A 26,464-nucleotide genomic window follows, 5' to 3' on the forward strand; every position below is an offset into this window, starting at 1 on the left:
ACAAGTGCTAGTACTTATCGTTGGTTTAAAGGTCCCTACCTTCTTTCTGCTCAGTTCGAGCCTCTGCATTTCAACCATCGTTTAAGTTTATCCACACTGAGCTTCTGTATCGAATAATACTGAAACGAAGCTGATGGGACACGCTCTTCCGGTGACGCCATTTTGTTTGCTTCTTGTCCGAACAGCTGCGCAACAGTGACGTCATTTGCGATTTATTTCAAGTCATGCATCTTAATATTCTTAAGTTATCTATCTAGTCACTACAATTGAATGATTTAAACGTATATCTGTATGTTTGTATTTCTTTATGTACTTATTTATTTTTATTTTATTTTTATTGTGGATATAAAGAAATGGCTGGATGGATAAACAGTTGGATGGATATCTTCACTTACTCACATAAAAACTTTTAAGTAAAAATCTTGCAATTTTATTTGCATATAAAGGCAGCTAAATATCACAATAAACTGAAAGAGAGAGAACTAACGTTTCCATGGCGATACAATCAGAGAAACAGCGAGAGGGAGAGAGCACGAAAAAGAGCATTTACAGCTGAGTTCAGACGACTATTGGCAAAAAATTTTTTGTGCTAGCAAGATTGCATTTACACACAGTGCAAAATTAGAAAAAAAAGCAATAAAACACAAAAACCATCAGATTTTACACTTTGTTATCCATGTTTAGGCAGGCGTGTTTCAGGGAAAACACCTGTTGGATTGTGACCGTTTCTACAAAAACATGGAGAAATGATGCAAGCACTGAAGATACAGAAAACTTTTTTTCTTCTTCAAAACACAACTTTAGTACAGATGTTTTAAAAGATGAATATATAATTTATATATATGATATTATACATTTTCCAAATCAGATGAGGAGTCCTTGATAAAAAGTGAATATTGTGGCTGTTTTCGTAGCTTTTCGTCCCGCCGATTGTCAGGTGTTCTTCAGCGGGGCATGATGGGTAATAAATAAGAACATTAAAGCTAGTTTAAGGCAGCGTCCCTGTCAGCCAATAGGAGGAGAGAAAGAACTGACGAGAAAGCATAAAAGAAACTGAATATTTATCGTATGACACAATGTAAAATAAAAAACAATGGCATCCGTCGTCTGGCCGAACCAAACCGTAAAGAAATTGTACAAATTCACAAAGCGTCATTTATTTTACAGTTCTGACCAATATTTATCAAGAGCAAGATTGTTTAACCACAAAATCTCATAGAAAAAGGAGAATACCGGTGGGACGAACCCAAAACGTTCTGCTGGCTTAAAGATGACAAAAACAACTTCAATGTTTCGTCGTTCTCCAGTAAAACCGTGTTTCTTTTTTTTTTTTTTAAAGGATTAGTTCGCCTTCTTCAACGATCAAATACAATGGAGTGATGCCAGGCAAAAAGCCTGGACTGTTGGCACAGAATAAGAAAAAAAAACAAACAGAAAACACCGATATTCTCCTTTAACGCCGCGTTTTCCCGTCGCTTTTTTTCTCCAAAAGCAAAAAAAAAAAAAAAAAACTTGCAAAGAAACAGTTGAATCTTTTTTTTTTTTTCGTAGAAAAGTCGTTTCTCCTGACAGCGGCGGTGGCGTTCGATGGCGGCCTCAGGAGCTGGAGGGGTTGGGCAGGTCGAACACGATGGGGGGGTTGGTGGGCTGGAAGCTGACGGTGCACGTCGACGCGTTGATGAATGTCGTGAAGCCGTCCGTCATGATGCCGTACCCTGGAAGGACCAACGCCGTCAGAACACATCGCTAAACTACGGGAGGGGAGGAGGGACACTGAGGGAAAACAGCCTGGATTCTGGATTTAATCTCTAAAATTTGACTTTTTCTTAAGATTTTTAATCTAAATTTTGACAATTTTCTTAGAATTTTGACTATTTGTAATCAGAATTCAAACTTTTCCCTCAGAATCTCCACATTTTTTTCCTCAGAATTGACTTAGAATTTTAACTTTTTTCTCAGAATTTTAACTTTGATCAGAATTCTGACGTTTTAAAATCAGAATTCAAACTTTTTCCTCAGAATTTTGTCTTTGTTTCTTAATGTTTAGATTTTTCCTCTGAATTCTGACTGTATTCGCTCAATCGCAATTGTTTAAATGGTTTTTGCTCCAACAGGCAACTCTAGTCTTAAAACTCAAATCTATCAAATAAATGTGGGACCGGCGTTCAGTGGGGATGAAACGCAGGTTTGAACATCTTACAACAAGGAAGTAAATGCTTACAACATAACAGTAATAGAGCCCAAAATGTTTGGTCATTTATTTGGATCCTGACATAAATTGACACTAAATTATAACTGAGAAAAAAGTCAGAATATCAATAACCAGTTTAAATATGTCTCTACTAACTTGCACAGGGTATTTAAGCTTTTTGTGACTTCAGTGCTTCTACAGCTGACCCAGACCTTCATTTTCTGCTCCGTTTACCTTCATGAATGCCTCCAAAGGCGTGAAGTTTGGGCCGGACTCTCTTCTGGACCGTGTTGAGCAGCTCCACACAGCCGACCCGCTGCAGCTCCTTAGGAACCCAGTCTCTGAAACCTGAAAAATGCATTCATTTCACCCGACTTTTATCTCTTACATATAAAACATGTCAGTACTCTGAACAATACCTTTGAAAGACAACAGTCTGAAACTGTACTGTGTTATAAACTACATCACAAAGCTACAGTTTAATTGTTCAATTAAAGCTAATTTTTCTATTTTTAAAGTTTTAACCAAGTTATAAACTGAAACCAGATTTTTTTCATTGCAGAGAAAATTCTGTGTGAATTTAGAAAACCTGTAATTATCCAGGAATCCACTTACAAGGAATTAAGTATTAACATTTTATCAAAGTTTTTCATATTTGAGTCATTTTTAAAACGAAGTTTTAGCTTGAATTTATCGCAGACGTCACGAACGAATAACAGCATAAAGAAAACAACGGATGATAAAAAGACCAAATGAATGGACAGATGGATAATAAAAGCAGTGATGGATGGATGGATGGATAAACAGTTGAATTAACGGTTGGATGAACAACTGGATGGATTGATAAACGCTAACCCTTGAACAGTAAAATATTCACACTAGCCCAATAGTAAGTGGTGAGATTTCGTGTTTTTACAGTGTATAACTGAACCAACGGTTTATAAATGTTATTTTTTCAGTGATTTTTCCGCCAGACCGGCTTTTCTCTGCGATCCCTGTGAAATCCTGCCAACATGGCGCCTTTGGAGCTACACGTTTAAACCAGTCCAGATGATTCTGGACCTCTCCTCGCCGGCTCCAGAACCCGTTTGCTGCCCTCTCCAGCAGAAATCGAGTTTCCATGCAATCAAACGGCCGCAGCAGCAGAAAGCCTCCGTGGGCGAAAGGGAAGGAAATCACTCAATAAAGCCAGATGGAGAGTCGAAACGAGGAAAAAAACAACAGAGACCCAAACAGCCAGGAGGAAACGCTAATCAATCTGCTGCGAAAACCACAAGAAAAGTCTGAGATTACTTCGTTTCCATGCAGGGAAACACAAACACTGAATCCGCGAGCCGCCGTCTGCAGAGCTGATGCTCCGTCTGAGGCAGAAAAACTACAGTTTCTGCTCCATGACAGATTTTATGTTTTTATTAGATTCTTTTCTAAAAATAGAAAATGATTGGAAACATTTTCAAAAAGTGGATTTTATTTCATTCATCCCTTCCAAGATTTGAGCTACGAGAATTTGTGTTTAGTTACAGGATATAGTCATTACACTGCAAAAAAACAAAAATCTTACCAAGTGTTTTTGGTCTGTTTTCTAGTGTAAATATCTCAGTAGATTTGAAAAAGAACAAAACTAACTTACAAGTAACTTTTCAGCAAAAACAGTTCGTTTTAAGTTAATAATTCCTTAATATTGATAAATACGTTCTAGCAGATTATTTAACTTTTTTAAGTGAAATAATCTGCTGGTTATTTCAGCAGATTGGTCATCAATACCAACACGGGTATTGATGACCAGTGTTGGTCATCAATATTAAGGAATTATTAACTTTTTTCTGAATAGTTACTTATAAGTAAATCAAAATAAACAAAAAACATTTATGAATCAATAAGGTTGATCGATTAATTGCCCAGCTTGTTATTCCTCCAGACGTTCAATCAATCAAATTTTATTTATGCAGCACCTTTCAGTAACAAGGCATTGTTTTACATCATAAAAATACAAAGTCATAGAAACACAGTCAACAACTGAAACATAACATTTTGCCATCGTTGCACATCAGGTTATTGATTAATGTTTGATTAATGGCGATGAGGGGAGCTGTGATTGGCTGACTGGACTCACCGAGCGGCGGTCCGTGGGTCATCAGGATGTCGACGCCTTCGGGGACGAGGTTCCATTTATCCAGCAGAGACTGACCCCGAGGCAGGTTGAACCCCCAGCCATTGAACCACGGAGTCCTGCAGAAACAGACGGAGGAGGGGCGAGCGCGCCGCATTAGCATCACAAAGACAAACGTCAACAATCAACTCCAGAAGCAATAAACATGACAGATTCTCCCACTTTTTCCCATCGGTTTATGGTGTAGTGACTGACATGTATGTATACAGGAAGTTTCAAACAGACATTCTGTACAATCATTAAATTCTCATCATCAATCAGTAATTCATGGTGGGGCCCCTCAGAGGCACCGTTTTTCTGCATTTTCCAGGTCAAGATAACCTAAAAAATGCAGAAACCAGGAAGAAAATGTGTTTTCTTACAGTAAACATTGGCTGCATCTGAGTAAAGCTGCATAATAAGCAGAAAAGTATTGCAAAGTGGAGACGCTATGATGTTTGGATAATTTCTGTTTTTCAGGTCAAAATAACTAGAAAAATGCAGAAATCAGGAAGAAAAAAGCCAAAACACTCGGCCAGTTTGGCAATAAGTTCATGTTTATGGTGTCTGAAAAAGAAGTCGTTTCAAAAACCTTTGGAACGTAACGTCACAAATCAGCAGGCGCTGCCCGTTACCTAGCAACACCAGGGGAACCCAGGCCGTTACCTAGCAACCTAAGATGAGTTCCAGCACGTTTGGGCAGCTGGTTTTACCACTGTATGCGCTGTACAATGGCTGCTGGAAAAGACAAGTGTTTTGTTGTTCACGTACTTCTCAGACATCACTCCCTGCATTCTTGTTGGTTGTGCAGGAGGTTCCACTTCTGCTTTTCGAACATGTACGGTTATAAAACTGCGCATCTGTTTGCATTTTCATGTGCAAGTGTAAACGTTGATTTGAGATGTCATAAAATCTTATTACCTAAAAATGATTGTGTGCAAAAAATTATTTGTATCGCCCACAGATCTATCAAAACCTGTTCAGTGAAGCATGACAGATCACCTTTAAGAAAAAAAACAACAAATTAACCCAGAGAACAAGCTAACGAGCTTCCTGGTTACATTCCAGCACTCACAGCGAGGATGAACTCATCTTAGGAGCTAAAAGCATCTGCTGAGGCCTGGTAGGAGAGAGAAGGTGAATTTCTATCATCAGCATCAGCTGCTGCTTGCTCTGGAGGGTGAGTGACAGCAGCTGGGCCGCCTCCAGCAGCCTGGATGGGAGGCTGCGTCGCCACGGTGACAGGCAGCGTCTTCCCAGCAGACACAAAGAAAACCTCGACCCGCCGCAGCGGGACGGAGAGACTCACTGGTTTACAAGAGAAAGAAATACAGCGAATCATGCACGGGGCGCGTTTAGGGCTGCAAAGATTCGCCAAATGCAGAATTAGAGCCACTGTAAATAAAAAGAGTACATTTCCATCAAAAAACTTCAAAAATGCTCAAATTTGAAACTCCAAATTCTTTCTTCAAAGTTTTTGTCGCACAATTTTGACTTTCAGAGCTCAGAAATTTACCAGAAAAACTCAGAAATTTGGAGATGTAGACATTTCTGTGCTCTAAAAGATGAAAATTTGCGAGAAAAACAGAAATTTTTTAGATTAATTTCAACCTAAAATTGTGAACTTTTGAAAGGGAGAAAATGTCCAAGTTGACAGTTTTAGAAAGATTAATCTCAACATTTCTACATTTTAAGCAAATTTTCAACTCTCCAAAATCAGAAATTTCCACGTTTTTTTCTGATTATATATATAATATTATATTAATAGTCAGGCTAATCGATAGATTATTTGATTAGTAATTGTTGCAACAGGCCCAGTTAGACAGAAGCAGATCCAATAAAACCAAAGCAGAGGAGAAATGGAGCGAAGCCTGGTGGATAAATTGATCTTTCATTTATCTCAATAGTAGTAAGAATCCTGAGAAGGGAGGAAAGGAAGACAGATCATCATCCCGATACCTCAGCAGGTAATCAGACCTGCTACTTCAAACGAAGCATAAAAACCTTCGCTTGAATGTGAGATGTGCAGCAAAAGATGGCGGGTGGCGCCTGACCGGGGGGAAATCAGGGTGAAGGATGGACGCCGCGGCTCTAATCGATACCAACTGTTCCAGGGGAGCGGGATGTGTAAAACATGAGATCACAATCTCTTCTGGTTCAGAACCACACAAAGCAACAAAAACAACCCGGTTCGTTTGGCGAGCTTCGTCACGGAGCGTGGATTCGCTCGCCTCGTTCTGCTGGTCGGGCTGAGGAATGAGGGCAGAAATGAAATGTGAGGAGAAGGCAGGAGGGGGGGCAGGTCACGGAGCGAACTGATTAATTAAAACTAATCACACAAATCGGAGCTAATGGAAGCCTAATGGATTACCGAGAGGCATCGCCACTTTTCAGATGAAAACGCACCGCCGCCGTGGAGGAACTCGGACCCTGTCAGGCAGGAAGAACCAGCAAGTTCTGAATCTGGCTCTGGTTTTTAAAAAATAAAACGTCCTCAACCCACTTCCATTCCTAAAAAAAAAGAATAAATCCCTATTTGTTGAAGCAGAAATTAAATAAACACGTACAGACTTCTGCTACAGAGACGCTACCATATGGAAATTCAAGTTACATTTTTCTGAGTAAATAATTGGAAAAATGTAGTTTTACTACACTGTAATTTTTATTTTTACTTGAGTAGAATTTTGTATTAAGTTTCTACAGAAGAAGATTGAAAAGGAGAAAAATAAATCAATTGATTAAAATCACAAAGATCATCTTTTTTTAAATTTTCAAAGCCTCCCGTCTTTTTCCGTAATTTTCAGTCCTCTTGGATGAGAACAATTTCTGGATCCTTTACCCCTGTGAGCACTGGGACGGACTTCAACACCCACCTCCTTCAAATCAAACAAAATGGTGTTTGTGTTGCCATCGTTCTTAAGATATTAATAAACGTTTCTGGAGGTCAAAGGTCAAAAAGCCACATTTATGGAATCAAACAAATTTGGTGTAAATTAACTGCATCGTGTTTGTTTTGCTAACATTTTCATTTGTGCTGCTTTTGTTTTGAAGTTATTAATAAGAGGTTGGGGACAAAGGTCCCATAATTTTACCTGAATCAAACAGACCTGGGTTTAAACATTTGTTTGAATGTTTAAACCCAAAAATTCACTGACAGGATGCAGAAGCATCTGCAGCGCAAGACAAAGAAAGACTTCTTGTTTGTGAGCAAACTTTGTTTTTCTCTTACTTCCTACCTGCTGAGCCTTTTCGCAGTACCTGATCCAGTATATCTGAATTATTGTCTGTAAATATTAGTTACATTGTGTTTTATGTGATTTAATTTGCTTGAGTAACTTTTTGGGCAGTTTTCATTTTAATGTGAGTAAAAACGTGTTGAAGTGGAGCTACTCCCGACCAACAACACAATGGTCCCGTTGTCGGCTGCCTGCAGATGAAATATACCTTCCATGCGAGAGCATTTGTTAACCTGCGCCCAGATTAATGGCATCCTGGACACAGAAACGGGAGATTGTTTCCTGTGTGGCTGGGATGCAGCTTTTATTACACTGTACTGGGGACCAGTAGAGGGGGATGGGACCAGTAGAGAGAGAGGGATGGAACCAGTAAAGAGGGATGGGACCCGTAGAGAAGGATGGAACCAGTAGAGAGAGAGAGGGGTGGGACCAGTAAAGAGGGATGGGGCCAGTAGAGAGAGAGGGATGGAACCAGTAGAGAAGGATGGAACCAGTAGAGAAGGATGGAACCAGTAGAGAGGGATGGGACCAGTAGAGAGAGAGGGATGGGACCAGTAGAGAGAGAGATGGATGGAACCAGTAGAGAGAGAGAGGGATGGAACCAGTAGAGATGGATGGGACCAGTAGAGAGAGAGGGATGGGACCAGTAGAGAGAGAGAGGGATGGAACCAGTAGAGAGGGATGGAACCAGTAGAGAGAGAGAGGGATGGGACCAGTAGAGAGAGAGAGGGATGGGACCAGTAGAGAGAGAGAGGGATGGAACCAGTAGAGAGAGAGAGGGATGGAACCAGTAGAGAGAGAGAGGGATGGGACCAGTAGAGAGAGAGGGATGGGACCAGTAGAGAGAGAGAGGGATGGAACCAGTAGAGAGAGAGAGGGATGGGACCAGTAGAGAGAGAGAGGGATGGAACCAGTAGAGAGAGAGAGGGATGGGACCAGTAGAGAGAGAGAGGGATGGGACCAGTAGAGAGAGAGGGATGGGACCAGTAGAGAGAGAGGGATGGGACCAGTAGAGAGAGAGAGGGATGGGACCAGTAGAGAGAGAGAGGGATGGAACCAGTAGAGAGGGATGGGACCAGTAGAGAGAGAGAGGGGTGGGACCAGTAAAGAGGGATGGGGCCAGTAGAGAGAGAGGGATGGAACCAGTAGAGAAGGATGGAACCAGTAGAGAAGGATGGAACCAGTAGAGAGGGATGGGACCAGTAGAGAGAGAGGGATGGGACCAGTAGAGAGAGAGATGGATGGAACCAGTAGAGAGAGAGAGAGAGGGATGGAACCAGTAGAGATGGATGGGACCAGTAGAGAGAGAGGGATGGGACCAGTAGAGAGAGAGAGGGATGGAACCAGTAGAGATGGATGGGACCAGTAGAGAGAGAGGGATGGAACCAGTAGAGATGGATGGGACCAGTAGAGAGAGAGGGATGGGACCAGTAGAGAGAGAGAGGGATGGAACCAGTAGAGATGGATGGGACCAGTAGAGAGAGAGGGATGGAACCAGTAGAGATGGATGGGACCAGTAGAGAGAGAGGGATGGGACCAGTAGAGAGAGAGAGGGATGGAACCAGTAGAGAGGGATGGAACCAGTAGAGAGAGAGAAGGATGGGACCAGTAGAGAGAGAGAGGGATGGGACCAGTAGAGAGAGAGAGGGATGGAACCAGTAGAGAGAGAGAGGGATGGAACCAGTAGAGAGAGAGAGGGATGGGACCAGTAGAGAGAGAGGGATGGGACCAGTAGAGAGAGAGAGGGATGGAACCAGTAGAGAGAGAGAGGGATGGGACCAGTAGAGAGAGAGAGGGATGGAACCAGTAGAGAGAGAGAGGGATGGACCAGTAGAGAGAGAGAGGGATGGGACCAGTAGAGAGAGAGGGATGGGACCAGTAGAGAGAGAGGGATGGGACCAGTAGAGAGAGAGAGGGATGGGACCAGTAGAGAGAGAGAGGGATGGAACCAGTAGAGAGGGATGGGACCAGTAGAGAGAGAGAGGGATGGGACCAGTAGAGAGAGAGAGGGATGGGACCAGTAGAGAGAGAGAGAGAGAGAGAGAGAGGGATGGAACCAGTAGAGAGAGAGAAGTCAGACAAGGAGCTACTTTCAGTTCCAAAGCTGAAGGTTGCATAACTATGGACCTACATTTGTGTCAAAGTTTGAAACTGAAAAACATATTGATATTCTATATGTGTGTGATTGGCTTAAGAAAAATACATATAACAAAAAGGAATGAAAATGCTGCACAAATTTGTCAGTGTCATATTTTTGTGTCTCGTGTTGGCATTTTCTTTTCGGTTCGACTCGTACCGAACAGCTCCCAGATGTTTGAAACAGAGAAAAAATGTCTGAAATTAAAGAGGGGGCAAAAAACAACAAACAAACAAAAAAAAAAAAAAACAGGACAAAATCTGAAACAAAAAAATAAAAAATCTCAAACAGAAAAAAATTAATCTGAAACCAAAAAAAGAAATGTATCTGAAGTAGTTTTGAACTTTTTCCAGTTACAATATTTTTTTTAATTGGAAATGTTTTTTTTTTTAATTATTTGAATTCATTAAAAAAAACAAAAAAACTTTATGGAACCAATTGAGCGGCATGGGGGAAAGACTCCCGATGTATCAGAAAAAATCCACTCAACTTTTAATTTGTTGTTAAACTGCAAAGGTAAGACATTAAATTGATCAAAGGGATCAATGGGTTGCTGTGCCATCATGAATCAATGAAAATTGTTTTTGTAAAATTGATTTTGTTTATATCATGATAATAAGAAATAAATAGATTTTACATTATCTCTTGAATCAGAGGCAATAAGAGGGGCCATGGGCCCCTGACGGCCCCCATCTACAACCGCCCACGGATGCCGCTCACCACTGAAATGGAAGCAGCAAAGAAAGAAGATTAGCAGACTTCAGTTGTCACTTTAATGCAACAAAATGCTTTCTTTAATTAAACATCTACAGCAGCACTTAAAAAAAAAAGTAAAGCTGCGTCAAACGGACAAAAAGCTCGTAACCTTGGTAACAGGTGCATTAACGATCATCAGAGCAGGCGGGTTAAAACGCTGCAGCAGGCGGGAGTAAAGCAGACAGAAGCTATTTAGCCCTCGCGTGCAGAACGTCAATATTCAATTAGGCCGGTGGACATCATTAGGACGGCGGCGCAGCGTCTCTGCGGGCGTGACACCGCTCTTAACCCTCTGCTCCCCCCGAGCGCCGCGCTCTGGGTCCACGGACGCCCCGAAAACGGAGCGCACACGAACTCAACACTTCATTCCTCTCATTATGCACTACATACCCAACTCGTCCTTCCCATAATGGATCATTTTAACCATTTTTACAGCTCATTGGATCAAGGCGGAGAGAGAAACCGGAGCACTTTCACATCCAGGAAGACTGGACTGATTGATTTATCGGAAATAACCAAGTGATTGATTGTTTAATGACAAAAACGCTGCTAGGAAACCTAAAAAGAGCTTAGGCTGCGTTTTTAAAGATTTACAAATCACATATGCTCTGAAAATCAGATTATTGGGATAATCCCATGAAATGTTATGTAAACTAAAATCCTAGCTTCTGCAATCAAAGGATGGATTAGTACAGACAGGATTAAGGGCACTGAAAACATAAAATCTGACTTTAATTTCAGAATTCTCTTTAATTTTTTGAGATCAAAAAGTCAGAATTCTGAGACTAATTTAAAAAAGTTTCAGTGGCCCTAATCCTCTTCCTTAGATAAAAAAAAACACATAAATAAATAAATGAATAAATAAAAGATGGTAACAGCTACTTTAAATGACCTGCAATATGTTCAGTAAAAAAAAAAGAAGCAAGTTTTGAATATTAGAAAATCTGTACAGCTTAGTCTTTGCAGGACAAAGATGGACAAGAAATAAAACAACAAATAATGGAGACAAAGACTTTGCCTATGTAAAAGCATTCTGGTGTAATAAGAGAAATGTTACCTTCTTTATAATTTTAGCTTGTTTTTCACAATTGGTCTCCAACTACAGGCAGACTCGGCTCGGCACAGAGAACTTTTAAATTCCTGAGACAGGTGCTTGTCTAGTAGGTCTCCATGGTAATATCTGTGTGTTAAATCCAGAGGTTTCAGCACTTTATTCTTGGATGATCATTGTGTTTTGCATCGATTTCTCAGTTTGGGGTTCCTATCCATCACTTTTGCCTTCTGCTGTATGTCTGATTGTTCTTAATCTTTTGCTGGTTTGTTTGGTTGCAGATTTTTCTTTACAGATGGGGGTTTATTATAATCCATGACCTGAATTCACATTAAATTGAACAGAAATGCTGAATATGCAAAAGTAAAAGCAGATAGGGGAAAAAATACACATGGAAAATCTGCTTCTTATTAGCTCCACATGACAACACACACACACACACACACACACACACACACACACACACACACACACACACACACACACGCACACACACACACACACACATCTGAGCTACTTTTGTTTGCTCTGTGGAGCGTCGACTATTTACCAAACACACTGCAGACTCTCAGCCTCCTCCAGGTGTGTCGCACTCAGCAAACACTCAGGCTGTAAAGGTGAGGTGAACTCTGTGTACTAAACACCTGTAAAGTTTGACCTCACTGCTTAAGATGGAGATCGGAACAAAGATGGCCGCCTTAAAATGTAGAACAAGTCCAAACACTCAAATTTGATACTAAAGTCATTCACAAATTTCATATTCTATTCTGAATCTGTTAAATCCACCAAAACAGGAACTTGTGATATTAACAACAGTCGAGGATTTTTATCCGTTACAATTTGAATTTGTTTCACATTAAAAACCAGCATGAGCTAAAGAATGGTGTAAAATATTAACATCAGTTGGTGATCTTCAAAACATGTTGATATAAAGCATTAATAACTAACAAACAATCTACTGATGAAATCAAATCAGAAATATTATGTTTGGATTTTCACAATAAAGCACAACTATCAAATTAATGGGGGTGATAAAAGGTATGTTAAGGATGAAGAAAAAGTCAGAATACTTTAGAAAAAAAAGTAAATTCTTAAAAAAAAGTAAATCCTGACATTAAAGTCAGAATTCTGAATTTAATATCAAAATTTTGAGAGAGAAAAAGTCAGAATTCTGGAAAAAGTAGGAATTGTTTCCCCCCCCCTCCAGTTTTTCCTCTAATAGCGTTCCGTAGAAGAAGCTTCCTGCAGGCGGAAACTTTTACGCTCCCTGTATTTTATCAAAGGAAGATCGAACATGTCTCAGGTGAAGCATCATCCTTCACCTGCAGCTGCGCCGCTCCTGAAACATCGGCGTGAAGCCGTTCGCCGGCCATGATGAACAACCTGCGCCGCAGATACCAGCAGAAACACGGAGCGGGAGGCTGAGAAGCGGTGTGAAGGTCCGGCCATCCATCCTATCTGACCTCTGAGTCGCAGCGGCCCCGGGGTCGCGGTCTAATTGATCAACCTGTCAGAACCAATGAGGGCGGCCATGTTAATGGGACTTTTATAAGCCCCGCGGGATGCAGCGGCTGACACTCAGGACTGCATGAGCATGTGCAAAGCAGAGTGCATGCCCTGAACTCCCAGAGCCCAGCTAGCCTTATTAAAAGGAGCCAAGCGAAGACTCTGCCTGTGCTTTGACAAATGGCCTCTCAACGCCAAGGCCACCTTTGCAAACTTTGGGGACGAGGTGGAAGTCGCAGGGGTGAAGGAGCCGTGTTGGCGAGCGTTCGTTCTGTCACTGCATTAATAACCTGTGCCCAGTGACTGATGGAGTGTGGAATGGATTAATCCTGCCGCCAAACACAAAAGCTCCAAGGGTTAGCCACCAGACTTAGCCCACTTAGGAGAGGCTAGAGCCATGGGGACGGTGCGGTTCACGCGTTTCCAGCTGCAGTTTGACCTGCAGGCTGCTAACGTAAAACAACCACAGTGGAGATTTCACAGCAAACACAGCTGCTCTCAAACAAGCCGGCCACTCGCAGCGCTTCACTGCACTCAGAGCTGAGTGAGCGAGAAACTCAGGAGGGAAAAAGAAAAAAAAAAAAAACGCAGACGGGGTGAGCGCCCTACATTGTAACAGGAAATCAAATAAAAGTAGAGGAGTTCAGAGTGCATCTTCTAAGAATCTGCTTCCTTATCCGCCGTCCTGCAACACACAAACATACGCCCACACACACACACGCAAGCACGCGCGCACACACACACACTCATCCACAAACCTTCCAGCAGGCAGAGATAGACTGGATTAGTTCCGCCATCAAAAGAGTAAAGAAACCAAAAAGCAAACCTCAAAGTGAGTCTGTTATGGAGCAGTAAGAAAAAACTAAAATGTTTCGTCTACCAAAACGACGGAGCAATTGGTAACAGATAAATCGCATTAACTGCAATTATAGCTGATACAATTGATTTTATTGTTCAAATAATCGTTAACAAATTTAGAAATTGATTAATCGTTAACTGGAGTATACAGTATAATAAAGAATTTGATGAAGACACATACTAAAAGCAAGAATTAAATACATTTTGCATTTAAGGTATAAAAAAAAAAACAAGCGTTAAAAAAACATTGAGCCATTTTTTGGCAATAAATTCATGTTTTGTTATCTGGAAAATGAGTCGTTTCATTCAGAAAACACTTGCTGCATTCTTGTTGGTTGTACAGGAGGCTCTACTAATGCTTTTCAAAGATGTATGGTTGAATAATTGCACATCTGTTTGCAGCTAATTTCATGTGCGAGTGTAGACGTTGAGTTGGGCCAGCAGCAGCTAATTTAGATTTAAGGTGACATTGTGAAAGGAAATACTGTTAGAATTTGGGCAAAAGAAAAATGTAATGAAGATGTTTTGTGAAGACCGTAGACTTATCCTAACCGGTTAAAGGAAGCATAATATATCACCTTTAGATATGTACATTTATGTTTGTCAGAGAGGTATTTGCACATCAAACTGGAAGGTGCGTTATCCGAACACAGACTGGGCCACATGTGAACACTAAATCTTTGAAATATGCATCTGCCAGGAAGCGATGCGGCTCGGCAGAAACTGGAGACCAGACCAGTAAAGAAAGAGGGAATCTGGGTTCTATTCAGAGGAGCTGTATGGGGGCTGGGGCCGAGACACAAGGACGAGGGTCCCATTACCCTCCTCCAGCCTCGACCTCCATGAACTTGATCCTGAGGAACAATGTAAGTACGGAGAGTGGCAGAGGAGGAAAAAGCAGCTTGGAGAGGCAGGGGGGAGGATAATATCTCTGGGAATCGAGTGACAAAAATGGACCGGCACAGTTTCATTTCACCAGTTCTGCTCCACAGACGGGACAAGGTGATCTGAAACCGTGGCGCACGCACACACACACAGGTGCGTCGTTTAGGACATTCCTGCACATGGTTCTCCTTCCACAGACACAAAGACGAGGTCTGGAAGCTAATTAAAAAAATAAATAGCTGCTTTCAACAAACTTTCATTTCTGACATAAAGTAAAGAGAAAAGGAGGGTTTGAATGGAAATGATAAAAAAAGTAAAAATTCTGTTTTTTCTCCGTCTGCCTTGAGATGATTCAGAAAATCTGCCTCCTTTCAGGCGTCAACATAAAAACAAACTTAGATACTAAATATTTAATTAGTTAATACCTTATCAGCGTCTTCGAGTTATTAAAAGGCACCATAAGTTTGATGTATTATGATTATTATTATACCTGATATTTGTACATGCATTTATTTTCCTTAGTCTCCATCTATAAAGTACTTTAATGATCTCATCCAGTCTAATCAGACGGCAGCAGCAGATCGCTGACAGTTTAATCACTGAACAGATAAAATCATTCCCAAAACACAACGGTTGTGGCAAAATTTGAAAGTAGATCATCTCAGTTTGTAAAAGAAAAGTTAGCAACTGAAAGTGGCTAAAACAATTTGATGTTTACATTATTTTGATGGAAGGATAGACGGACGGATGTTTGGCATCACCATCCAACCCCAACATGTTTTATTTGAACCAGTACAAAAGGAAACATCCAAACTCTGGGAACTGAACCCCAAACCTTTGGCTTGAAAACATCCAGACCTCCACATACTGAGTCAGTCCAACGCTTTGGCTGTGCTCTGATAAAACCTCGATTCATCTAAAACTCTAACACTCTAATCTACAGAGGCTGGAAAGCGCAGAGAAGCAGGAATTTCCTTTGAGCAGAGCAGAAAAAAATCTCTTATCTGGAGGTTCTGACTCAGCAGAAAACATCAGACATTAAACAAAACGTATATAAAAACTACACCGCCTCAGGCAAACTTGCAACACACTGATGGTGCTGATAAATAAATGTTTAACGGTTGTTCTTCAGAAAAACTCTACAGCCAAGGGCCTAGAATACGTTATGTTATTTATTTAGTACATCAGCATTTATTTTCCTCTTATGTGGGAAGGAAAACCTCTTTCCTCCTGAGGATTGTGAGGGGAGAAAAGCAGCCGGCGCTCAGAGCCACCTTGTCCCAACAAGACAAGCCGACCAGGCTTTGCTGCAAAGGTCAAAGGTCAAGGGGCCGAAGATGCGGAGGGATTCTGGACGGATCACACAGGATCAAGTCGGAGCAGATAAATGGCTCTCTGCTGTCTGCAGACACCGTCTTGACTTCGCAGAGAAACGGAGGCGACAACAGACCCAGGAGAGAACAGAAACCGGGACCGATAAACGGGTCAGAACACACAACCAATGAAAACACTGCAAAACGTCACAGCCCCCGCATGTCATGGTTTACGTTTGGAAATTCTGCCGTGGTAGAAAAATCCTGCTTGCTGAATGAAACATGGAGATGAAGGTATTATTAAATAAGTGCAGTGCGCCACATCACAGGGAAAAATGACGCAGAAAAACCGTTAAATAACTCAAAATCACTTTTTTCTCGCGCTTTGTTTTCGCTACGCCACACACAGACTCGTTGCCATAGCAACTGACAACGCTTCAATACCAAGAAACACTGAAACATTTCTCATACAAGGTACAGAACATTAAGGACATTACAGTACTACGTTAATTGGGTAAAAATATGTCGAATTAGTGCTGCTCTTACTTGAGTACGATTTTTGAGTGCCCCACCCGCCCCTGGTTATTTTACTGTAAGTTACAGGGTGGTCACCTTATCTGATAAGATCCACATTCTGTAACAATAGGTATGGCAACATATGCTATAAAACTGCAACAGTCACAGATTATGTTGTAACACCGGAAGTGAGAGCGCTGCGCAACACAAACAATCATCTGGCCGGAACACGATGCACTAAATAATAAAACATAATTTAACAAATTTTAACAATCTGTTAAAGATACACGCTTTAAATTTGTTAAAGCGTGTATCTTTATTGTTTTAAGACACATTCTTCTGGTTTTTACCGTTTTCTTCCCACAACGGTGAGCCGTTATCAGCGCTCTAAATCCAGCGGGGGGAGATAAGCGGAGCGGCGACCTCGCCACCGAAGCTGTGCGGAGGTCAGCAGGAAGGGGTGGAAGTGTCTGCAGGACGGTGTGAATGCTATCACCTCCGAGCAGAAATCAGTCAGTAAGCTGCCCTTCTGTTTACGGAGCTGTAGCTGCGACTGTGATGGATGGCTCTCTGCAGACAATCCAGTACGGGCCACACAGCAGGGCGGGGGATGGAGCGGCGAAAAGCCCAGGAGGGGGAGACCGCGTGTGTTTGTGGAGCGTAAACCTGTTTTAAGGCAAATCTAATGCTGGTCAGGTTATTTTCCAGATTAAACTTCGTTTGTTTGCTGTTTATCAAACACAAATACTCCAGATCCTCTGTAAAAATGATTCAAACTACATATTTTAATACTTTAAACAACAAACATACCTTAATGTTAAGTGTGGAAATCTTTACCATCTCACAATTTGATTCAAAATTAACAAATTGAGACATTGAAAGTAATGTCTTCCTTGAACAGGTTAGAATAGGCCTGTGGGCTACACAAACACATGTTCACATTTATTGCACAAAATTATTCTTAGATAATAAAATTTCAGTCCAGTTTGAGTTGTTTTAGGGCGTTCTGTCACGTTGAGTCTAAATAAGCTGCTGCTGGCCACTGACTCAACGTTTACACTCACACTTGAAAATGGATGCAAACAGATGTTCATTTATATACTCCTGATCAAAATCTTAAGACCAGTCAAAAAAACATTGCAAGAATTTGCATTTTGCACTATTGGATCTTAAGAAGGTTCTAAGTAGAGCTTCACAATGTTAAAGGAAAAAATCAGTGCAAGAGACAAGAACCTTTGAGCAGGAAATTTTCTGAAAACTACATTTACACTCAAACATGATTTTTTTCAGGTGATCAAAAGTTTAAGACCATATTCTTTAAAAGCCAAAAACTGTGCAAAAATCTGGATTCCATGTCCTTTTCTATCAAGTCTTTACCCTGTCAAGACCTCCTGATGGCAAAAGCAAAAAAGCTCACTGACTTTGAACGTGGTAGGAATGTTCAGCTGCATAAGCAAGGCCTCTCACAACGTGCCATCGCTGCTGAGGTTGGACGCAGTAAGACAGTCATTTTGCATGTTTTAAATGATCCTGAGGGTTATGGAACAAAAAAGTCAAGTGGTAGACCCAAAAATATTTCACCAGAAACAAAAAACGTCTTTCAAAGGCCACGTCGTCTTCAACGCCACAAAATTGCCCGTTTTAACTGGTCTTAAGATTTTGATCAGGAGTTTACAACCGTACATCTTTGAAAAGCAGAAGTGGAGCCTCCATCATAACCGACAAGATCGCAGTAAGTGGTTTCAGAAACAACAAATAACTTAAATATTTTCTTGAATAAGAAAATAAAATTTTATTGCCTAAGATGGTAAAATGTGTGCTATGTTATTCCATTTAGTGAATGCGTTGTTTATACTTCTAACACCAACATGTGAACAACTCTTTCTGCTTGACTTATCAATACAGATCCATTGATTATTTTTTGGACTAACTGATCAATAATTGGATAGCTAATGGTGTTAAATAAGAGTTATTGCAGAAGTGAAGCTAAAACAGAAAGAGGTTTTGGCTTAATTACTGCTCTGAGTGTGTTCTGCAGGAAAATGTCCTACTTTTTTAATACTGTCAACTACAGTTAACTATTAATTGATTACTAAATTACCTGACGATTATTCCAAGAATTGAGTAATCATGATTAATCCGATTAATCAATTCAGCCTGTATTTGATGATCCAAAACATGTAATTTTGAAGAAATCCTGCATGTATTTAAGGTTAATTTTTCTTTCAGATGAGTTGAATCAAAGCTAAAAGTTGCTTCTTTACATTCTGCTTATAATAAGAAATGGCTGTTTTTCTTAGAGGACAAACCAACACACCTAAACAGCCTGATGGAGACTTCATTCGGTCCTGCTGCACTCCATCCTGAATTATTAATGCTTTCCCCTAAAAGTTGCACACAAAAAAAACTCTGGAGCTTGCACCTCTTCTCTATCAGAAAACCCTGCAGCACTTAGCATCCGCAGAGTCATGTCCAGACTTGTTGTCATTGATGGTATAACTTATTCATGTGGTTGTTTTTTTTTATGGCTGCTGAATTCAGCTGCACCGGCACTTAGGTTGGTGACCTTTCACACCAATCTCTGCAAAGAATAATGGCCCTGACAGCCAGGGACACTTTACCCCCCAAATCCATGTTAAGGTAAGAAAAAAACCCCCGACTGTGGTAAAGTTGGGTCTAACGCAGAGCTCCTCCACCTCTGGCCACTGCAACTACACAGACTGAGGATTTTCTCTGCTTTTTAAATATTTATCTGCTCATAGCATGAGACGCAGCATGGGACAGAAAACAAGCCGAAGTCTTGCTGAGTCCGCCCCACACAAATAAACACACAACAACAAAGGGGGAAAGACAAAGGTGGACAGATCTGGATGTCAAACACCCATGTGTCTGTTTTAAACCAGGATAATGATGTGTTGAATGAGGTGGAAGCCACTGAAACTGTTTTTTTTTCTGTTTTGGGTTCTATTTGTGGGAATTGTTGCATTTAAAACCCTCAAGCTGCATCCTCCTGTTGTTGCAGATTCAGCTGCATCAGCACTTCTAGGTAATGCTGTTTTTTCCCAGCCTCCAAATGCTCACAAGCTGCAGTGCACTGGTTAATTAAACCTGCGTCGCTTTAAATCTGTCCATGCTCTCGGGAATGAGAACACAAAAATAGATGCATGAACACCAAAAAAACTAAATAACAAAAAGCAACTAAAGGGAATCGGAAACACAATTTACAGATTATGTGCATCATTTTCAGAAATATACAAATGTAGGAAAATGTACATATATATATATATATATATATATATATACACACACACACACGTTTGGAAACAACAGAGTTGTGGTACTCTCATTAGCATCATGATTTTCTTCTTGAAGGTGACTTATTATGCAAGGTTTCCCCAGAAAACTTGCTACGCCTGGTGGTTGGGTTCTAGGCCAGTCATTCATCCAGCAGCCCGTCGTGTTTTTGAGTTAAAAATGTTTAAAGTTGACAGGAAACCTGAAAATATCACTTGATAATTATCTGTTATTGGAATATTGGAAGATTAATATCTGAACACCTATTATAAAGTCTTAAAAAATGCAAACATAAAAACACCCTAAATAAATAAGCAATGCTAAACCTGGTGGGGTAAAGCCTGGTGGCCCGCCAGGCTTATAATACACTGGAGGAAACCCTGATATGCTTCATTGAACATGTTAGGATAGATATTTGGGCTATAAAAACATATTCACTACCGTTTTTTGCACGAAGTCTTTCTTGGATAATGAGATTTTAGTCTGCACAGTTCTGCCTATTTTCAGCTCATGAAACAGATGCGGAATTATGCAACCGTACATCTTTGAAAAGCAGAAGTGGAGCCTCCTGCACAATCAACAAGAAAGCAGCAAGTGGTTTCTGTATGGTAAGTCAACAACAAATCGCTAGTCTTTTCCAGCAGCCATTGTACAGCGCATAAAGTGATAAAACCAGCTGACCAAACATGCTGGAGTTCTGATTGGGCAGCGATTAATGAATCCAGACTGTAATGGATTACAGTCTGGAAGTTTTTGAAACGGCTTGGATGGGTTCTAGAAACACCAGAAAGTTTTCAAATAATATAAAAAAATAATCTATTAAACACATTTTGCTATCCGATTATTAATCAATTAATAATAATTAAAAAAAAAAGAATCAACAGATCAGCCCTGAACTGTACTGAAGTATTTTTCTAGCTGCAGATTCATCCTTTGCTACAAATGATCAAGTGTTCAAGTAAGGAATGCTGTTATTGCAGTTTAGGACATAAAATGTATATTTGAATGCTTAAAGAATTGATTTAATTATTTGTTTTGATGATAAACTGTCAGAACAACCAATGAATTGAGAATTAAAATAGTCATTAGTATTTATCCACTATTGAAACTACAAATCTAATATTTCCTTTAATAAACAGATTTTGGTATTTTTCTGTAAGTAATTTTTCCTTTAGTTGAAGTTTTTTTTCCTCCTTGTGGTTTCAGGTAGTTGCTTAATTAAACAGCTTTATCCCTGTTTTTTCCACCTCAATTTGTACAAACTGATGTCTGCAAAAAGCATGAAAAGACAAAACTCATATGGTAACCTGTTAATTTGCAAGTTGCAAAGCAGCCATTTATTACCACTTCCTCACCTGCCCCATCGCTGAGCCATTCATTACGGAGGAGACTCACCTGCGCGGCCATTAGCCGCAGCCTTATTCATTTCCTGTTAGCTGGTGCAGGTAGACGGTTAACGGACAATGTGTCATTAATTTTGCAGGTACAAAGAGACGTGACCCCGTTTTCGGAGCGCCTGGTCACGTGACCGGCGTGTCGTTAGCGGGCGTCGCAGGGGAAACAGACCATCAGTGTGTTTACACGGCTGCATCTCTGAGCTGGTATTAATAATAGAGCCACTTAGCATTCAGAGGCGCTGGTCGCAGCCTCGCTGTTTGTTTCACAGGTCATTAAATTTATGCCGCAGCCCTAATGTTCATTACAGCAGCAAGCTGGCCAGGGGTCTGTAACACTCGCTCACTGTCTTTAATCCCCCGCTGTATTCCTGCACCGGCTTCCTTTTCATCCCGCGCCCGTTCTGCATCCCTCACATCTCACTTCATTTGCTTGACAATCTTTTTCCTGGTTTAATTAAAAGGATTCTGCCCGGCTTCCCAGGTTTCTTGTTAAAAATGTATCTTTCACACACAGCAGATGATTGTTTCCAACAAAACGCCTGGGCAAATATTTTAGTTTGTGCCTTAAAAAGAGAGAAAAACAATCCTAATTTATTTAATTCTTCCAGTTGTGCCATCATGAGAACAGTTTTGCCAATTATTTGCTGCGAGAGGTCAGTTGTTGCACAGTTTGATGGCAGGTAATTTTGTTTTCTCTGAACAAGGCAGAGTCAAAAACGCTGCAGGTGAGACAACTAGTGATTTAACGGAAAAGACTCAACTAGAAAACAGAACAATTTCATTGTTTTGGCTCTTACTATATTACCGTAGCCACTCAAGACTTCAGAATGTTTAGGTTTTAATGCTAAAAGTTACATAAAATTCACGAAGGCAGAACTGTCTTACAAATCCAAGTGGGTAAACTAACCATAATCTGCAAAAATGTAGAGCTGAAACGATTAATCGTGATTAATCAGTTATTGAAATAATTAAGAATTAATTGTTAACTGGAGTATACAGACTCAGAAAAAGTATGCTGCAGAATGAACATACCCAGAGAAGTAACTAAGCCCAAACTGTACAGAAATATATACATTTTACATTTAAAAAAAAAACTTTCTGCAAATATATTCTAACTAGAACATCTCAAATGGCAGTTTTAGCTTACATTAGCTAAAAAGTTAACCTGAAAGTGTGAATGAGTGAAATACAAATAAAATGCCTTGTATCCACCAAACTGATGGACGAATTTGATAGTAAATACAGCAATTTGGTAACAATTAAATCCCTGACTGACATTACGGCTGGAATGATTAATCGAGTTTTGAAATAATAGTCAAGTAATTTAGAAATTACTTCATCGTTAACAGGAGCATACAGACTCATAAAATTATAATTCTCTAGCAGAACAACACACTCAGAGCAGTAATTAAGCCAAAACGGAACAACAAAAAAAGTATACCTTTTGCATTCAAGACAATAAAAAAACCATTTGCCTGTAAATATCTTCCACCCAGAACTCCTTAAGTGGCAGTTTTAGCTTCACCTGATTAAAATAAAACCTATTAAGCACCTTTTGGTATCCAATTATTTACGGGTTAATCAGAAAAATAACCCTAATCACCTCTAATCAGAAATTCAGAACTGAAAGTGTTTGTCTTTGAATTGATCAACAGAGCAATAAATCTTTTTGTTTTTCACATCAACACTGGAAATGTTCAGAATTTGGTCCAGAACATTTCTCTTCACGGTTCCATGAAGCTCCCAAACGGTCTTCATGGAAAGAAATGTGAAGAGACTGAGAACAAAACGCAGAAAGTAAAAATGCTGAGGTAAGCTTTGTTTTGAGTGCTGTTGAACCAGGAAAGGCTCTGTGGTGTACAGCAATCAATTCCACATGCATTGACTATTTTAAAGAGAACAGAAAGCAGCTGCAGACAATTCATTTCAACACGCGATAAATTTTCAGAAATATAAGATTTACGGCCGTCTTCACACGCTTTTCACATCGATTCCGATATCCAACAAGGCGAGGGGCAGAAAATGTGCAAAACAAAAGGTAAAGACATCTCAATCCACATATGGCATGACTGGAATTAAAAACGGATGTTAGAGACATCTGCCTCAGCGCTACAGTTAGCATGTCGTTCTTCCACCATCATCTGCAATGACGATTACTTTAGTAATCGATTAATCGGTTATTCTGACGATTAATTGACTTCAAATGGACACATTCTACAGATTTTTAATTTAACCACTCAAACCTTTTTATGCTGCACTAGAAATACATCAAAAGGAAAAAAAAAAACATGACTTAAAATGCAATAACAGTATTTTTCTTTGGTAAATTATAATTTTTATCAATGGATGCATCTGCAGCAAAAAAAAAAAAAAACAACTAACTTCTAATGTCAAACTTTTTGACTTATCAAAACAGTGTAAAACCAACCTATAACTATTTTTTGGATTAACTGATTAATTGATGAGATTTTTTAATAATTTGAACCAGGTGAAGCGAAAAACAGTCACTTTAGTTGTTCTGGGTAAAAATAGACACTTTTTAAATATAAAATGAAAAATGTATATATTTTTTGTACAGTTTTGGATTAATTTCTGCTCTGACTCCGTTTTTCTTTCATCATAAATAAAATCTTTCGAGTCCAGTGTACGATCCAGTTAACGATTAATCGATTACTAAATTAGTTGATTGTTTTAATAATCGATTAATCATGCTTAACTCGATTAATCGCTTTAGCCGAGTTGTTTTGTACCAGTTTGTCACTATCCCAGCTCTTCTGGAAAAGCTCTTGTTTTTGGGAACCATCCCAAACTCTGCACTGCAAAAACACAAAATCCTACCAAGTATTTTGTTTACTTGAAATGAGAAAAACTAGCAACTAATATTTCATAAAAAACTAGTTCAACTGGCAGATCATTTCACTTATAACAAGATATTTTTTCCATGTTAAAAGTGAAATAATCTACCAGAGGAAGTAGTACTTTTTCGTCAATATTAAGCAATTACTGACTTGCTAAGAAGTTACTTGTAAGTTACTTTATCCTATTTTTCCAAGTGTAGTAATATATTTGCACTAGAAACGAGACCAAAAATTCTTGGTAAGAGTTTGTGTTTTTGCAGTGTTTGTCCATCATCCCTTCTGCTGAACTGGATCATCTGTAGTCTGGGATCTGAGGCTCTGCGAAGCGTCGAGTCGTGTGGCTTTCTAATTAAAGCTGACGCCGCCACTGAGGCCCGCCAGTCCCAATGTCAAAGGTCACCATGCAGCCTCTGAAACCACCAGGTACCAAACCACTGTGAAAGGGCAAGAATGCCACACAGCAACCCCCAATCCACCTCATCTGTGCGTCGCGATTTCCCTCCAAGTCCCTCCACCTCCATCCGAGTTTTTCTTTGTTAGCAGAAAAAAAGGCCTTCCTCTAAGCTTTTATTCCCACCATGACACAAGAGTGAAAGAACAGAGAAAAGAAAGAGAGGAAGGAGGGAAGGGAGGAAGAGGAAAGACTGTCAAACAATGACTACATGTATAGGAAACTCCACTCGAGAGTCCTTTCAGAGAAAAGAGCGGGAAAGGCGCTCTGAAGGCCATCAGCTGAGGGACGAACATGTCGCAGGAACAAAACACCCCAGGCAGCAAAGTGAACTTCTCCAACCACCGTTGACCTTTACAAGGCTGTTCTTCAGGAAAACAACTGGAAAAGAAACTTTATGTGTTTTTGTCAGATACATTGTACACCAAGGGAGTCAAACTCGAGGCCTGGGGGCCAAATCTGGCCCACCATTGCTTTTTAAGTGGCCCTCTAGACTCTTGTGGGATGGAAAATAGAACAGTGTGCTCAAACATTTTATAATCAAATCAAAGCAATTTTTCTGCAAAACATCAAAATCTTACCAAGTTCTTTGGTCTAGTATCCAGTGCAAACATCTTAGCACACTTGAAATACGACACAACTAACTTAAAGCAGCTTTTCAGCAAGATATAGGAGGTTAAGAAAATAAATCTAATATTGATGAAAAAGTTTTTTCGTCACATTTTCCCATGTTTTAAGTGAAATAATCTTGAAGTAGGAACTAGTAGATTTGTGTCCCTCAATATTAAGGATTTATTGACTTAAATAAGCTCATATTTCTTGCTGAAAAGTTACTTTAAGTTAGTTTTGTCTCATTTCTAGTGTAATTAGATATTTGCGCTTGAAGTTAGACCAAAAATACATTTTGGGGTTTTGCTGTGTAAATTACATCAGTCCCTTTAGTTTATAGAGCTTCGGCGCGTGACGTCACTGCTCTAGTGGGAGGGGCATCAGCGCCATCTTTGTTGCCACCGACAAAAACGACTGTCTCACAGATATTTTAGCTATGGCACCAACTTGCTGGGTTATTGGGTAAAAAGATGGAAAACGGACTTTCGTTTCACTATTTTCCTGCTTGGAAACAACACGAGGAGGCTAAGCTAACAGAGCTAACGAAAAGAAGACGAATGTCCTGGGTGTCAGCGGTTGAGACGTCCTGATATCACCTTCTCCAACATCCCCAGATACCTACAAGTTTCTTCCAGACATTTCCATTTTCCATAAATTTGCTTTGTTGATGTTGTGTCATAATTTTTTGTCCGAGTGTACTCATGATCAGTTTCTGTTGAGTTCATTTAAGTGGGTCAATCTCGTTTAGGTCGGGCTAATATTGTTTAGGTAGCGTAGTCTGAGTTTTGTCAGTGGACATCGGGGTTATTACATTATTGTGAAGTAAACTATTTTACTAGTGCTATCAAATTTACAGTATTTATACTGATGTGTGTTCTGATATGTCCTCTTAAAGGCAAACCAACGTATGAAATGGATGAGCTCAATCCAGACTGGGGTCCAGCCCTGAATATGGGTCACTGCGAGGTAAACTCCACAACATCGGACGGACATGGGCGTCAATTAAAGAGGCGATACAGTAAAACCATGGCGGATCAACAAGTTACAGACTGTTTTTATTATTTACCCCAGAAGACGTAAATAATGCCACAAGAGGCTGTAGATGAGGAGCAAGTTGGAGAGGCTGACGATGAAACGCCAGGAGAGGAGCGCAGCAAGGCTGCAGAAATATGTGTACAGTTGGAAGTGGCTGTTATATCTCATTCAATAATTTTATGTATTAAACATTCATGAAACGTTTGATTCACGGACTTCAAG

At 40.1% G+C, this 26,464-nt stretch overlaps 1 protein-coding gene across 2 annotated transcripts in view; it reads right to left on the minus strand.

The window, feature by feature from the left end:
• Window positions 1-414: 414 nt before the first annotated feature.
• The window catches only part of mpped2a (metallophosphoesterase domain containing 2a), a 74,949-nt gene continuing 48,899 nt past the window's right edge, over window positions 415-26,464 (minus strand). For both annotated transcript variants that reach the window (XM_008405974.3, XM_008405975.3), the window contains exons 5-7: window positions 4,305-4,420; window positions 2,426-2,539; window positions 415-1,715 (exon numbers count right to left, since the gene is read on the minus strand). In XM_008405974.3, coding sequence (XP_008404196.1) covers window positions 1,597-1,715; window positions 2,426-2,539; window positions 4,305-4,420 — 349 coding nt within the window. In that variant the 3' untranslated portion in view covers window positions 415-1,596. The remainder of the gene's footprint in view (window positions 1,716-2,425; window positions 2,540-4,304; window positions 4,421-26,464) is intronic.

The sequence above is a fragment of the Poecilia reticulata genome, chromosome 3 (genome assembly GCF_904066995.2).
Source record: "Poecilia reticulata chromosome 3, P_reticulata-male-v2, whole genome shotgun sequence".
Classification (NCBI taxonomy): domain Eukaryota; kingdom Metazoa; phylum Chordata; class Actinopteri; order Cyprinodontiformes; family Poeciliidae; genus Poecilia; species Poecilia reticulata.